Source organism: Gobius niger (genome assembly GCF_951799975.1).
Source record: "Gobius niger genome assembly, chromosome: 4".
NCBI lineage: Eukaryota > Metazoa > Chordata > Actinopteri > Gobiiformes > Gobiidae > Gobius > Gobius niger.
In genome coordinates this window covers 12,584,935-12,601,332 of record NC_136855.1, presented here as the reverse complement: position 1 = coordinate 12,601,332, position 16,398 = coordinate 12,584,935, and the positions used below count along the sequence as shown (strand labels likewise).

Genomic DNA, 16,398 nt, shown 5'->3' with positions numbered 1-16,398 from the left:
GAATGAATAGAGCAGAACAGAAGGAGGGCTCTCACCTCAAAATGTGAAAAGCTGAAAGTCGTGTTGTCTGTGTGGGCTGAGACGTCATTGGAGTGACTAAAAAGATCAGCTTATTAATCAGGGAAAAATAATGAGGCAATGGAAGTTTATTTGTGGAGCTCAGTTCGTGCAGACAAAGCGCTTTACAGAATGTGCTATTTAAAGTAGGTACATAAAATTACATTTAGACAAGAAATACTAATCATTATAACATTAGATAAAAAAAAAAGAATACAAATATATATCATTAGGCCTAAATAAACAAAACACATTTTATACATGTCATGTATTTATTCTGATAGAAAAACACATTTACAAATTGTGTTTTACCAGGCGGTGTGTGGTTGGCTGTTTTGCATAAAATACATTGCCCCGACAGACAGAGTTTTTAATGTTATATGGTGTCCTCAGTCACCACAGCATTCATATACAGTGCATCGCTTTCCTCCTTCCTGTTCTTACTTTTCTTCCTCTGACAACAGAAAAAATAAACAACAATTGCACAGATTATCACAAAAACAATGGCCGTAGATATGGCTCTGTTGATGCAAACGCTGAGGCCACAGTCGGAGGCTTCAAAAGTGGAAGCTGTTGGGAAAAGAGACATTTAATTTAGGGATGCAACAATAACACAGGAAGATATTGTAATGAGGTCAAGAAGCTACAACATAATCTGTGATGGAAAAACTACATCTACAACAACAAAAAGTCAAGTACCCCGGCTTTAAATCTCCGTGGCAACTTCTTTTTTGTCAGAAAGTAAAAACATGGAAAAAAAAAACTTTCCTATACCTGGGCTAACATACAGACAGATGCAGCAGGTCTTAGCTTTCAACTTGTTGCTCGATGTGCAGGTGTAGAGTCCAGATGTGTCACTGCTGATGTTGGTTAAAAACAGGACACTCCCCCCTGCAAGACAAGACCTTTCATAATCTAATCTAATGAAATAAAACCAACCGGAAGTCGGTCCTTTGACCCATCCTTCGACGCCGCTGGGGAAACCCGTAAGGAGCATTGGATGACGATGTGTGGCGGTCCCACTCCCACTCACCCCCTAAACATGTCCTGAGACAGACTTACCCATTTTGCATCATTAGTCTCTCTTCGCCACCAAGTACTTCATAGTCACAGAACTCCCAGTTAGAAGTTGTATTTTGCTATATCTAAACTCAATCTTAAAACCTGTCTTTCTGATGCTCACTGTGAGTGTTCCCTCGTGCGTTGGTCATATCCGGGACGTCCCAGGAGTAAACAGCCTGTGGAAAGCTCTCCTCCGACAAACAGCTGAGGCTGATGTTCTGGCCCTGCTCTGGTTTACCTTCGACCTTACACACGGGTGGAGAGGGAGGCGCTGGAAAGAAAATAAGTTGTCTAAAACTTTCCTCGGGCAAGACAGTGTTAAGCAATAGTAGAAAGAGTTTGATTAACAGCACCATTAACTATCAGCTTGGTCACTGCCTCCAATACGTCGTCGTCTTCAGGGATCTGGGCTCGACACATCAGAAATGTGTTGTCTGTCACTTTGGCATTGAACAGCTTAAAAACAAACGCTCCATCCAAACGCTCCACCGCCACACGACCCTCGTATTCAGGCTGGAAGATTGTAGGTGTCTCTTCAGTCGATGTCGATGAGTGAATAAGAATTGGAATCTCCTGCAGAAGAGAAAGGAACTAATTTAGTTTGAATGTTCTCCATCAGCAGTTCTCTTTCACTGCATCCATAATTCTCTCTCTTTGGTGAATGATGGATGGACTTCCTGTTTCCTGGCAGCTCCAAAGTCAGCACCACTGACCCCACCCTTCAACCCAAATACAGGGTGGGGCACGGGAACTTTGTGAAACGGGTGTGGTGATGCTAAGGAGGGTCACAGTGAGGTGAGGGCCCAATGGAAGGGACTGGATGGATGGTTTGTGTCCATACCTGTTTGTTACAAAAATATGCTATGAGACTTTTGCCATAGAGGTGTATTTTCACTCTGTCATCGCCAGGCAACGCTTATTTTATATCACCACAAGGCTATATGTTCCCGATCACAAATCTATTTTATTGTCGTGAATGCTTTCAGGGATCATTGGTCCTTTTTGGACATGGTGTGACCGCCAATTCAGAGCTTTATTAGACAATAATCCAGGTGTTTTTCTCACCTGCTCTCAAAGAAATGGAACTGGACAGTGTGTGGTTCCGGCCAGATGGTGTCACAGCCAACTGATTTCCCTGAAAGGCCCCCTAAACTTGCCAGATTTAGCCTCTGCTTATTTCCTGTGGGGTTATGTCAAATCCCTGGTTCATTGTGATTGTGCAAAGACCCTGAGTGAAGACCTTCTGAAAAACATCTGCCCCGAAATTATCAATATACCGATCAACATGCTTGAAAGAGTTGACCAAAACTTTAAAAAATATTCTGAATCAGTGCACTGACAATAGAGGCTGACATTTAAAGATTATTATTTTAAAAACTGTGAAAAATGAAATCTCATATGTGTAACAGGCAAAAAATAAGAGTTTAATAATAATAGTTTTGAAACCTGTTGAGTTTATAAAATATATAATTTTCAAAAACGTTCCCAAGCACAACATGTAAACTATCCTGTCTCTGTACATGTTCCAACCATGGATGGTTTATTTTCCGAGTATCTCAGCTTATAAGTTCACACAACTGCAATGTTTTATGTCTTACCTCACAGCAGGATGGTTTGCAGGTCCTTTTTGTGCTGCGGCCCCTCTCCAGAAACCCCATCCCAGCATCGAAAGGGTTACATCGAGAGATGGACAGGAGAGTCTGACACAGAATAAATGTGAGAGCCTTGAATGTCACTTCAATGTCTTCATGTTGTGCGAGCGATTACTGTTATTGTAGGCAACCACTGATGCATCCGTCTCATGCAGTTTCATGAAATTATTGATCTTTGACAGCGCAAAGGAAGTAATGCCCTGTTTGTGAACATTGTTTTACCTGCCCAGAGCTATTATCTCTGGTAGAGGACCTGAGGAAAAAGATATATATATATATATATAGATAGATAGATAGATAGATAGATAGATAGATAGATAGATAGATAGATAGATAGATAGATAATAGATAGATAGATAGATAGATAGATAGATAGATAGATAGATAGATAGATAGATAGATAGATAGATAGATAGATAGATAGATAGATAGATAGATAGATAGATAGATAGATAGATAGATAGATAGATAGATAGATTTGTGATTATTATATACATTTCACCACAGATCTTCTAAATGTCAGAAGTTCAAGCCGGGCAGTCCAAACATAGTCATAACAATACATTTTTTAATATACACTAATCACAAACCTCATTGTCCTGCTTAAATGTGAGGGCAGACCAGGAGATGAAGACTGTTTGAGGGTTCGGGATTCTGCTCTGTAAGTGACATGGGACGGCAACGTTGTCCCCTTTGACATGTTGATAACGCATTTGTGGGATGTTCACGATACCTATGAACACAGAATCTGTGATATCAGCGTTGTGACGTTACATGATATTGAGAATGATATGTTAATAAGCATAAACATAAACACCACAGCCAGTGTGTGCTGTAATCAAAGCTAAAAGTGGTCCAACCAAATGATGATCGTTTGACCTTTTTTATTGTGGCTACTTTATGGGCGGTCAGCCATTACACAGATGTTTTAGTAATGCATTTACATTAGGTGTTTTCCTGGTTTAGCCATAATGGTTTTGAAAAAAAATAGTATCCCAGTCTTACCCAGCACCACCATTTGAGTGATATCAGCCTCTGTCCCCTCATCGTCCCCGGGGATTTGCACTCTGCACTCGTAGCTTCTGTTTTCGTCCATGGTGATGGAGTAGAGCCTCAGGTCAGCTTTTCCTGTATCTACATTCACGTCCACCTTTGCGCGGCGCTCGTACTTAGAGGCGTACTCTGTCCTTCCATTGTGTGAGTTGAAGGTCACGATCACGGTCTATAGGAAAAGGACAAGACAACTGAGATTTATGAGCCAAATTCACCACAATCACATATACAGTTAAAGCTATAGGATTTGGATTTATGCAAAAAAAAAAACACAATGTCCTTTCTACATGAGTTGTTGTTATAAAAAACCTGTTGCTGTGGCATGTTATTCTTGTATGAGTTCAACAATTGCTACTTCAGTCTTCTGTCAAATGTTAATGCTCCATGTTTAAATTGTCCGGTAAAACTTTATTTTACACTACCCTTGATACATTGTACCTGACAAATTTAGTACAATGTAATGTGCTATGTAACAGGTACAAGTTATTACAGATTGTTATAAAGCAGATTACATTGTACTAAATTTGGCAGGTGCAATGTATGAAGGTAGTGTAAAATAAAGTGTGATCAGAATAATAAGGACTTTTTCTTTAAATAGCAATGACTCACTGCTCATCGACAGAAGACCACTGCGACTATAAAGTACTCACATCTTCAGTTTCCTCCTTCACTTTCAGGGCGCTCCAGGTGACGATGACCAGACTGGGAGTGGTGAGTTTGCTCTGGAAGGTGCAGGGCAGCGTTATGTTGTCCCCTCTGGTGTGCGTGTATACTTTCTCTGGGATGGCTACATCGATGCTGCCGACTCCTGACACAAGAGCTGAGAGAGAGAGAGAAGATTGTAAAATATGATCAGTGTGGATAAAAAGCGTGATCAGAGTGGAGAAAATGACTGGATATAAAATAAGGGCCCCTTCACTGGTCCCATTTGTATCAACGGCCCTGAGCAAAACCAGGTTGTTTTCCGTTTTGATCTGCTACAAAGTAACATAGGAAGGATATAGGACTGCAACACCACACCAAAATGGATCCATCAAGAACTCTAAGGGAAATACTGAAGTTATAATCATAGGCTACTAAACACTGATCCAAACATTTCAGTATTTTGGGATATAAATCCACCTAAAGAAAAAAAAAAATCACAGAAGTAGCAACATTTATGCTCTGCCGTCCCAAGTAATAAGTATTTAGATTTCCTGACTCACCCCAAACATGCAGAGTAAATTGTAAAAGCACTAAAGTGTTCATGGTCTCAATGTTGCTCCTGGAAGGCGCTAAGACACGAAGCACTGAGGGGAAGTCTACTCTACTCCAGCTGCAGATGACAAATTCGTGACCACTGAACCCAAATAGAGGCACCTGTCCATGTGACCAATAGTTGTAGTGTATGTCTTCATGTGCATTGAGCAAAAGAATGTGGATTGCAACAACTACTGCGACAAAAAGGCAAATATGAATTAACTAAAGGCCTAAAAAATGCATAGGCACTAAATTGGAATGGGATTTTTGCATTTTCACTTTTTATTTTTTTGGTATACACATGGACAAAGCCTATTCCGAAATGTCTTGACCCAAATGGCATTATTTGTTGTTTTGTTTTGCTCTAATTTAACATTTTCAGAGAATACATTTCGCTTCAACAGACTTTTACTATTTTATAATGATTTAAGCACATTGACATCAATATAGTACCAGATTGTTCATGTTTATGGATAATTCATTTATAATCAGGGCTTGACAAAGATTTATTTTTTCTCTGGCCACTGTGGCTCTTATCAAGTGTTACTCAAACACCAATTTAATTATTTACTGAGCTTGTTTACTTCAGCCTATGTGTAGATCATAGATGGTCGGTTATAACTTATTTATAAAATAAAATAGGTGTAACATGTTTAACTTTATTTTATACAAAGTCAGATCTGGTCAAAGGGGCAAGAAAAAAATAGACCTTTTGATTAATTTCAAGCCCTAACTCCATTTGAGAAACCAAAAACTTGTGAAATCTGTCATCAGGTTTGTCAGAATAAAAAAAAAAACACACACACACACACCTCTTTTCTATTCTTTTATTTCTAGTACAATATCATTTCATTGTGTTAAACTCAGACAAAACAAAAAATACATCGAACAATAGCATTCAGTTAAAAAGAGGCACCATCATATTATTTGTGATCATGTTCATTCAGTTTCAGTAACAATGTAAAAGGGAAGAGAGATGCAGGTGTTTCCATAGTGCTGCTATAAACTGTACAACATGGTCCACACAAAAGTCCACATAATAGAGAAGTAATCCAAACCCCATACCAATGAAAACATACATTTAGAATATATATATGTACTAAAAATGCAGATTGTGTGAATTGAAAACTAAACAAAAAAATGCTAATCTTACTTTAAAACCACACTTGAGAACTGTCGCATAACGCACACACGTACTAAAATTAAACAAAAAACATCAACAGCTTCAGGCAAAGAACATTTCATAGCGACACAATCCGTTTCATTAGACTGATGTCGATTATGACCTTTATTCTAATGGCTTATATTACAGATAAATGTGCAACAGGTGCAAAGCTGGTACAATTCTTCCTGATTGAGTAAAAAAAAATATATAATAATATTCCATCTGATTCCCTTGAAGGTCATGAGTTTTGACCCTGTGTTGATGGTAGTTTAATTTATGAGTTAATCATGCTAGTCCGTTAATCTTTGGTCTTTGGTCACGTGTATTAGCATTTTAATATCATGTACTTGTGGACGTTAGGCAGATCTTTAGCTGTCAAAATGAGCTTAAAAGTAAAATAAATCAATAACATATCATGTTTTGACACAAATCAAGTAAAGATCCAGGTGACGTGGACATTTACATTTGACTTGATCTACAGTAGTTTCTTTGAGGCAGAAACTCAGATTTGGCTTAAGTTAAGCCAGGTGTACGCTGCACAATTTGACTATCACTCGTCATGGGGAAAATCTTATTTTGCACCTCAAAAAAGCAGGTCGTAGGTCTCACAGTGAGACAAAGATGAAATATCCAACCCTTGTACGACCAAAGACAAGCTGTGACAGACCTCCAGCAGTGTCTGATATTCTTTGAACGCTAGTTGCAGAGTGAATCATCCTCTCGCTGCAGCGATGATCTCTGACAGGCAGGTTATCGACAAAATACAGCCCCAGCACCGCCGGAGTCAAAAGCAACAGTGCCCTGGCATGGATGGGACTGTATTTTATCCTCCCTGCACTTTTCTGTAAAAATAAACAGCACTGACAGGCTGTGCTAGCCTCATGCCGTTTAGAGCCTAACTGGCTATGAAAGACTCTGGTCACTCACAGCGGTGATTCAGTCTTTGGGCCATCGCACATTAGAGACGAGTGCACCTCATGATGTTACATTCCCCACGTCTTGGAGTGTGACATTTAAAAGTCTTTTTAGAGGAAGATAAACTGTGCAGTGTACACCGGGCTATGAGCATAACTGTGACTTAAATCTTAATAATCGTAGTCTTGTCTTGGAGGTTTGGTTTTGGGCAGCGGGGGCCTGTCGTCGTCATCGCGGCGGTCTCTGCGGTCACGGTCATCATCATCATCGTAGCGGCGGTCTCGGTCATCGTCATAGCGGCGGTCTCGGTCATCGTCATAGCGGTCACGGCGCTCAGTGTAGTCGCTGCGTCTGTCGTCATTGTCACTGCGTCTCTCGGTGTAATCACTACGACGATCATCGTAGTCGCTACGGCGATCGTCATAATCACTGCGGCGATCGTTGTAGTCGCTTCGGCCATCACCGTATTCGTCGCGGCGGTCGTCCCTGGGATCTCTCTCAGCGTGGTCTTCGTCTCGAAGCTCACGGCGCTCGCCGTTCTCTGTCGGCTCTTTGTCGCGGTACTCCTCCTCACGCACTCTGTCAGCCACAACACAACAGGTCAATGCTCTGAACGCATCAAAAACAGAACTAGACAGTTGATGGTCTGGACTTAATACAATATCAGTGCGGTGGATTATGCAGTCATTATGTATGGTCAATAAATTATAAAAATAGCATATACAATGCTATAATGGCACTATAATGTCAGGACATGTTGCATAGAGGCAGAACTGAGCCATGTAAACAGTGTTTTTAGAACGTTCCACTCTGGGACCTAGCTTCAAAAATGATCGTTTACAGAACCCCAAAATGCAAAGTTTGATGAATGTGTTAAGGCCTGAGCTTGTCTTCTTGTGGATGGGGCTTCATTATATCTTTACTTGTTCACCATTACACAAAACAATGATTAGTCAAGCATGTCTTCGAGATGCTGAACTCACCCCATGGCATACTCCTCATCTTTGGCCTTCTTCTTGCAGCAGCAGCAGTAGATGACGATGATCCCAATGAGCAGAGCGGCCACTACTCCTGCAATGATGCCAGCCGTCTGACCCACAGACCCCAGCATCGAGGCTAAAGGAAGGAACAGACACATTACCGACCGGACATGATTTGCCATTGTTGTGCGCTGTAGACTATCTGTCTCATAAGATTTGTTTTCTCAATCAGCCTTTCTGGCGTTTTGGTTTAATTATATCCCTAAGTAAACATGTACGTGGTTCATGATCATTCATGAAAGCTATATATCAGCTGCATTACATTTTATTGTCCACTTGATGGGGCAGTGGAGCACAATCGAACCATCTTCTCAGGCTTTGAAGGCAAATACAGAGGAAGTGAACCAAGCTTCTGAGCCTTCATTTTTCCATCACTAGTTTAAGATATTGCCACAATATGTGGAATGTTTGTTAAATTAAGCTGTCTATGGAGTTGAAGTTTAGCTCCTTACGCGGCATAACGGTGAGTGTGAGGTTGCAGGAGGCTGAGCGGATCTTGTTGCTGGAGGTGCAGGTGTAGTACCCAGATGTGTCTTTGGTGATGTTGAACAGGGACATGACTCCTCCCTCTGTCGAGACAAATAAGACATTTTCAATGAAACAAGGCAGGAAAGCTATTTTGATAGTACAAGAAAGAAGCCAAAAATGAATGCAAAAATACAAAGGCAACAAGAAACAGAGAGAAACTTGCTAAATTATTGCACCTTATTACCTTCCTCATTGTCTGCTTTTAATCCATTTTAAGCATGGCTGACTATACTTTTAAACACTTTCCATCCAGTTTTCCTTTGACAGAGAGCTGTTTACCTTTCTTCTTTGCCGCACCCTTGTAATGCCATAACTTGTGTCGTGTGTCTTTGGCCGCCGGGTCCTGTCCGAAGTTCAGTTTCCTCAATATCAAGTACTCAGACCCCTTGGCGCTTTTCCATAGCTTGTCCTTGAACTCTCTAGATGTGAAGTGAATGATGACAGGGCGCGTCCTGTTCTCTTGCCGCATGCCCACTCTCTGGCACACATCCACAAAGAGGGTAAGCACGGCGTGTCGGGCATCAGGCACCACCCAGGAACAGATCTCCAAAACCCGCTGCTTCACGTTCTCCCCTTCCACCTCTGGGAGACCGTACAGCCTCAGGTTAATCTCTTCCATCTCGTTAGTCTTCTCCTCCAGATGTGCCACCCTCTGTTGATGGCTGGCTGTTTGGACTATTTCAACACTAGTTTTGACTTCTTTAACATCTGCGAATAGATTGCCACAGCGCCCAGTCAAAGCTTGGGTAGATTGACTATTTGCGGTGATCAGCTCAGCTTGACTCTTTGTGCTTGCATCAGTTTCTCCCAGTAAATAGGCCGAACGCTATCAGGGCTGGCGAAGGGGCTCTTGAAATCATATAGAACGTGCGGAGCACAAAAAACAAGCGCGAATCGTTGGCTTCCTTTCAAACATACACTAACGCACTCTTCTCGTCGTGAACGTCCCGTGCACATACATATATAATGCAAAACTGAACATTGCAATTGTACAGAGCCCATAAAAGCCCAGCGTCACCACGGCACAATTTTCATACATGAAAATTCACACTTTTTGGTCCAAAACTTAAACTCGATCAAACACAACTTTTGGCTATTTCCAGATTTCGAATTTCAAAATAGTGGTACGATAGCGCCACCTCAGTTTTTTTTAACATTGTGAGATAGGATAAAGGCAAAAATTAAGTTTGTCGTAGAATTAAAAAAATCTGTACAGATGTAAAAGGACAAGTTGAGCAAAAAATATTACTACGGCAATGCCGTCTGCTGTAATGGATGACGGCCATTTTGTACAAAATCTATGTGGAAAATAATCTTGAGAAGTAGAACTTCAAAAGTTATCCAAATTACTTTTTATGTTAGCACAAATGAAGCCCAACTTTGATGTGATGATTATGTCGCATTCCTAAAATCTATCAAATATTCACTCCACACTTTATTGAAGCTGCCCCCTAATTGCTGAGGTGAGCTGGATATTTATTTCTTTAAAAATTCTCTCCGCACAGGAATGGGCTGGAGATGTACTTTTACATACTTCTGGATTTGTGCTCTACCACCGGATTGAATCATTTCATGGGCCACCTGTTGGAGACTCCTGAGAGGAATTGCACCTGTACATCGCCACTGACTGATCTGGAGTGTTCACCATGAGGCTTTGTGATGGGACAAAATATGCAGCCCAATTCCCTGTGATCCCTGCTGTGGTGGTGTCTGTACCCACCGTCTGTGGTCCTTGCGTCTTTCACTTTAGGCATGTTGCGGACATCCCGACTGTCCCATTTGTAGGTCGGGGGTGGAGAGCCCTCCTCAGAATGGCAGGTCAGCTTGATGTCCTGACCATACACCGTTTCACCGACAACCTTACAGATGGGAGTCGACGGAGCCACTGTGGACAAGACAAATATACGAGTTGATGATATTCTTGTAATATCATCAACTCGTGATATTACAAGAATATATCACGAGTTGATGATATTAACTCGTGATATATTTTATGTGCGTGTCAGCTATGAGCAGACACGCACATAAAAAAGTGTGCAGGATCCAAAGAACTCGTTGAGAAAGCCAAAAGATCTGCACAGCTACAATGCTCCCCAATCAATTTTTTATTTTGTGCACCACGAAAGTGACATTTCGGGCCACAAGACTAGACTAGACTAGTCTGATGAAGGGCTGACTTATGGCAGCCATAAACATAAAAAATAGATTGGAGCATTCAAGCTGTGTGGATCTTTTTGCTTTCTCAATTGATGAACTACATGCTCTTTCATCACCGATTTTTGTCTGTGAAATTGCAAGAGTGGCTGTTCAGGGTCATCCACAGTCTTACCCAGCACCACCATTTCAGCGATGTCGGCCGGTGTCCCCTCATCGTCCCCGGGGATTTGCACTCTGCACTCGTAGCTTCTGTTTTCGTCCATGGTGATGGAGTAGAGCCTCAGGTCAGCTTTTCCTGTGGCTACTTTCACGTCCACCTTCGCGCGGCGCTCATACTTCGAGGTGTAGTCTGTCCTTCCATTGTGTGAGTAGAAGGTCGCGATCACGGTCTATAGGAAAAGGACAATAATTTCTTCACATTTCTTTACAAACAGATATGATAGTTTCTTCCTTTATTAAACATTTATGACAATTTCTTCACATTTAAAAATAAATATTTAGGATACATTATTCACGTTAGGTGCCGCTCACTCATTTGCATAGTCATATAAGAAAAATAGTCCTGATTCAGGTATATTACTTGGATTTTGATTGAAGATTTACTTTTTACTTAAGTGTAGCAATAATGTGAAGAAGTGACATTAAAGGGACTATACGGAGATTAAAAATGTAAAAATTATGTATTTTCCTCCCCCTACATGTTCCAGCCATGTCCTAATGTGTAGAATGAGCCCAGACCTGTTCACCACAACTGCCTCTAAAAAAGGTGTTAATTCGGGTCCTAAGTGCCGTCATGCACGAGCTTAATATAGAAGCTGCAGTTACATGTATGACCTGAGGTGGCAGTAGTGGGTATAAAATGGCTAACTTGCATCTAGCCCCTTTAAATAATCTAATCTAATCTAATCTTTTTTTTTTTTTTTTTTTTTTACAATTGGTGCCCCATACAGGATTATGAACCAAAATCACAAAACACAATTGCACGTAGTTGCAGCTACATAATAATACAGGATTCGTATTTATTTTTCCTGTTTTTGCAGCATGTGATTCTTGTATGAGCTCAACATTTTGTATTTCAGTCTACTCTCAAATGTAAATGCTCCAGGACATGTTTAAAATGTCCACTGTGAACTGAAGATTGATTATTAAGAAATTGCAAATCTCATCACAAACATAACAATAACTTTAAGACATTATCCAAAATCTTGGATTTTTTCTTTAACTGCCAATGACCCACCGCTATCACCTCAGTTTGAGGACTGCGACTAGAGTATATATAATACTCACATCTTCTGTTTCCTGTTTCACTTTCAGGGCGCTCCAGGTGACGATGACCAGACCGGGAGTGGTGAGTTTGGACGTGAAGGTGCAGGGAAGTGTGATGTTGTCTCCTCTGGCGTGCTCATACAGTTTCTGTGGAATGATTACCTCGAGGCTGCCGACTCCTGACACAAGAGCTGAGAGAGAGGAAATGATAAAATATGATCAATGTGCCAGATACCAAAATGTTTGACAAGAGTGGATAAAAACATTTGTATTTGTAGACTTTGTCCTCTGCTTTTGATCCATTGGCCTAACAACGCTTCAGAAAGTCACACTTAAACATCATTACACCATCATTCATTCTGTCCAATTTGGGTCCATTTTACTCCTTTTAGTTTAATCCTGATTGGACCGTCATCTAGGTTCATGGTTACTCGAAAGGTCGACGGTTTAAGGAGGCGTTACTTGGTGAGAAAGTTTGAGAATGTCATTGCTACACTTTTACACACAAAATATGTCAATAGAAAAATAAATGCAGCTTTTCAGTACATGTTTGGTTGGGGCCTCTGTAGCCATAGATTAGCCAATACTTCAGAAACCAAGCCTTACTGAAGTAACACCTCAGCAAACTTGAAGTATTAACAAGTGATGAACGGATGCTTCAAAACTGAGTCATCAGGATTAGTCTTGAGGGAATATAAGTGCTTCCTCCTCTTCTGCAACCAGGATGACAATAAATACACAAAATAGCCTGACAATGACACATACTTTATGCTATTACCGCACACATTCCTGTGTGTACATGTCCTGCAAATGTGTGATTGACCAAGTAACTGACACATTTTAATTAGAAAAAATAGATAAAATGCCATTGAAGTGGATATAATCTACTTAAGCTTTTCTGTTCAGGAATCACCTCTCACTGCAGCCGTAACCAGCTGATTTGAATGAGAGTTTTTGTGTGTGTGTGTGTGTGTGTGTGTGTGTGTGTGTGTGTGTGTGTGTGTGTGTGTGTGTGTGTGTGTGTGTATCTCAGATGGAAGCCTCAGCAATTTTGCCAAGTATTGTGGCTTCATGGAAGAAAACAAAAAGGTGGCGAAGTATTATGCATCTGGTCTGGAGTTGCAAACGTAATTTTTTCACACAATTGTACTTGAAACAAAAGTAATGTATTCATTGGTCATTATTTTAAATTAAGACTGGACACTGAATCTGGTCACATTACTAGGTACATATGCAAATATGTCAAAAATGTCCTATACTCAACCATAACGACCTACTAAACTCTAAGCCCCACCCAAACTGTTCACAAGCGCAACACTTTTGTGTAAGCTCCTCTGTGGCTACATCTCTCAATGGCAATACATTTCAATGTTCCGTATTTTTTCATACTTTCTGTCTCTATAAAACTGCAATGTGAAATATAGGCTTTAATTACCTCCATGTATTGGCACAATGTGTCTGTTAACCTACATATTTAACTCGTAAAAATGCTGAAATTGCTAAAGTCAAGTTTAATGCGGACTTGTAAACACATTTAGTTGAAGTAAGGCTGTTATTTTCGAGGAAACAAAGGAATAGCAGAGTGGAGAAAAGCCTTTGGCCTGTTTGTCCTGAGGAGCGCGAAAACAGGTGTGGCAAGGCGCAGGTAAACCACGGGTAAAGATGTTTACTCACTCAAACACAGCAAAGCCAGCGGAAATATCAAGCACCCCATCGTTGCGATCCTCTATCAAAGTGCGATCTAAAGAAAAAGCAACAACAGAAAATAGATTTATCTAAATTCAAACACTGGCAGCCGGAGCCGCCCAAGACCTGCAGTATTTGCATCGAAACCTGGAGGCGTCCTGTCAACCGACGCCACGGAGGCGGGTGCCCAACCTTTCGTGACGGACAGGTGCTTCAGCCAATGAGGAAGCTCGATTGCTTGAGCGTTGCGTGACTTGTTGGAGCTTGTCCCTTTCACAGAATATCCCTGGCATTTGGGGGACACGGCCTGAGATAAAGTAGGCTTAGTTTTTGGTCCCGACAACACAGGATATAAACTACTATGTTATTTTTTTTGGGAATTGACTGAGGCTTGCACTGGAGCCTACGTGCTGTGCGTAAAACTGCATTAGATTAAGTCAGACGAATGCCTATCGTGGCTGGTTAAACAATTAACTCGGTGTGGTGAAAGACAAAGTAATGCGTAATGTTGAGAGTAGACTTTGGGGGTGGTGCGGTAATGGAGAAGTAAGTTTGAACAACAGGCGAAGTGTTATGGGACCTGTCAAACTGGTTGGATGGGAAACACACATCCCGGGACTGGTGCACATGCGTAATGGGGGTGAGAATCAGGAAAATGCAATAGCCAGTGAGTAAAAGAGACCTTCAATGGCAGTGTCTCCCCTGCTCGTTATAGGTTTCAAATCTGCATTTAACTCTATCCAGCCACGCGTATTGGCCGAGAGACTGAAATCTATCAGTGTGAATCTGATCTTTTGGCTAATTGACTTTTAACAAACAGAACTGACTGCAGATTGGCACTTTGTCTGACTCTTTGGCGTCCTCTACTGGAGCACCGCGGGGTTGCATTTCATCGCCCTTCAGTCATTGTTTGTCTGGTAAATGCTGATGGTCCTTTTTTTTCTTCTTATTTTAATTAACTGAAGAAAGTCTTTTTTTTTTTTTACAATAATGGAGCAAATTCTTTTAAAATAAGAGCAATATTCTGTCCTCACGATGGTGTCACTACCAGGGCTAGACAGATAGCGAACAAAAAAGACTCCGGAGGCCATGTAGAGTTGCTGTGTCTTTACTGGCATCAGGCAGTTGTAATATTTTTTTTTTTTTTTTTGTAAAACTGTAAAACACATAAAATTGTGTATGAATAAATTGTACAGACAGTGTACCATTATAAAGAAAATAACGCACAAATAGCACACAATATGAATTAATTATGTGGTAAAAATGTGGTATAGTTAGCATGAAGTAGCTTATTACACAGGAGCTAAACAGTAGCTAACAGAACACTTTTGCTAATCGACAACAATTTACACATTTTAGAAAGCAAAATATTGCAACATGCATATTTTGTGACTTACGGACTAAGATACTCCAAGGCTGAAAACTGCCGAAGAGACACTGACACCTGAACCGCACCGTAGACTGGCCATGCTGTTACTGACTGCACGTAGCAAAAAACAAAACCTAAATTAAATCCGTCCACTAGGGGGCAGCAAACAACTATATAATATTAAGGCATTTAGCATTGGGAGACATGTGATTAACAGTACAAGCAATTTTGAAAATTGCTGGCTGATTGTTTTCCAGTCTTTTAGTGTTTTTAGGGAGCTGTAAAACATTTTAAATTAATTGATAAAGCAGGGAAAGGATGGCTTATTTCCCCTCCATTTGCAGCAATGAATATGATATTTAGCTAAAAGCACAATAATATTAATGACATTTGATAATCGTTAGTTTTACCTGGGTGTTCACCTCAACAATAAACTGGACTGGTCCCACAACACCAACTCCCTGTACAAGAAGGGCCAAAGTCGCCTCCACCTTCTGAGGAGACTGAGGTCGTTCGGAGTGAGCAGGCCTCTGCTCAGGACTTTTTATGACTCTGTGGTGGCCTCTGCTCTCCACTACGCTGTCGTGTGCTGGGCCCCGGGCAGCACAGAGCGGGACAAGAACAGACTGAACAAGCTGGTCAGGAGGGCCAGCTCCGTCCTGGGCTGCCCCCTGGACTCTGTGGAGGAGGTGAGGGACAGGAGGGTGTTAGCCAAGCTCACCTCCATCATGGACAACACCTCCCACCCACTGCACGGGACTGTAGAAGAGCTGAGCAGCTCTCTCAGTGGCAGACTGAGACACCCTCAGTGCAGGACGGAGCGCTACCGCAAAGCCTTCATCCCCACTGCTGCCAGACTGTACAATAAGACTGTGAAGTAACGCCGACTGTAACAAGTGAATTTCTCCTTTGTGAGATGAATAAAGGTTTATCTTATCTTATCTTATTATTTATTAATTTAAAATGAGTCTCCTTCACTTTAGGAGAAACTGGCCATTTAATAAAGGCCGAGTGTGCCTTGAGTTTGGCTTCATGATCGACTGAACAGTCCAATTTCCTGAAAGAAGTTCCATTATAGTCGTGATAAATTATTTGCCTCAGACACTTGTTGATGAACTTATTATTACATTTGAAATCATTTATCTTCAATTTTGGCAGTGCAATTGCAACCTGAGAATACAAAAGTGTGTTTTGAATTAACTGAATCAA

The 16,398-nt window shown here is 41.1% G+C and overlaps 2 protein-coding genes across 2 annotated transcripts; both read right to left on the bottom strand.

Annotated features, from left to right (window-relative positions):
* Positions 1 to 327: 327 nt before the first annotated feature.
* On the bottom strand, positions 328 to 5,095 carry LOC306962121 (cell surface A33 antigen-like). The gene is made up of 6 exons (XM_079555190.1): positions 5,030 to 5,095; positions 4,475 to 4,644; positions 3,777 to 3,993; positions 1,241 to 1,390; positions 832 to 948; positions 328 to 627 (listed from the first exon to the last, which is right to left on the bottom strand). Exons 1-6 carry the CDS (start codon positions 5,070 to 5,072, stop codon positions 434 to 436), a joined length of 891 nt encoding a protein of 296 aa, XP_079411316.1. The 5' UTR covers positions 5,073 to 5,095; the 3' UTR covers positions 328 to 433.
* Positions 5,096 to 7,064: 1,969 nt separating this feature from the next.
* LOC306962120 (cell surface A33 antigen-like) lies at positions 7,065 to 13,949 on the bottom strand. Its single transcript, XM_079555189.1, has 7 exons — positions 13,809 to 13,949; positions 12,156 to 12,325; positions 11,041 to 11,257; positions 10,432 to 10,596; positions 8,636 to 8,752; positions 8,127 to 8,259; positions 7,065 to 7,722 (listed from the first exon to the last, which is right to left on the bottom strand). The coding sequence occupies exons 1-7, from the start codon at positions 13,846 to 13,848 to the stop codon at positions 7,314 to 7,316; spliced, it is 1,251 nt and encodes a 416-aa protein (XP_079411315.1). The 5' UTR covers positions 13,849 to 13,949; the 3' UTR covers positions 7,065 to 7,313.
* Positions 13,950 to 16,398: the final 2,449 nt, after the last annotated feature.

Excerpts from the sequence above, each read along its gene's own strand:
- LOC306962120 (XM_079555189.1), bottom strand. The coding sequence starts at position 13,848 with ATGGGGTGCTTGATATTTCCGCTGGCTTTGCTGTGTTTGA. Across the intron at positions 12,326-13,808 it reads GCTGGCTTTGCTGTGTTTGA|CTCTTGTGTCAGGAGTCGGC; the intron begins GTGAGTAAACAT and ends CCTCTCTCTCAG. Across the intron at positions 8,260-8,635 it reads CACACTCACCGTTATGCCGC|CCTCGATGCTGGGGTCTGTG; the intron begins GTAAGGAGCTAA and ends TCCTTCCTTTAG.
- LOC306962121 (XM_079555190.1), bottom strand. The coding sequence starts at position 5,072 with ATGAACACTTTAGTGCTTTTACAATTTACTCTGCATGTTTGGG. Across the intron at positions 3,994-4,474 it reads TGAAGGAGGAAACTGAAGAT|ACCGTGATCGTGACCTTCAA; the intron begins GTGAGTACTTTA and ends CTTTTCCTATAG. Across the intron at positions 628-831 it reads CTGTCTGTATGTTAGCCCAG|CTTCCACTTTTGAAGCCTCC; the intron begins GTATAGGAAAGT and ends TTTTCCCAACAG.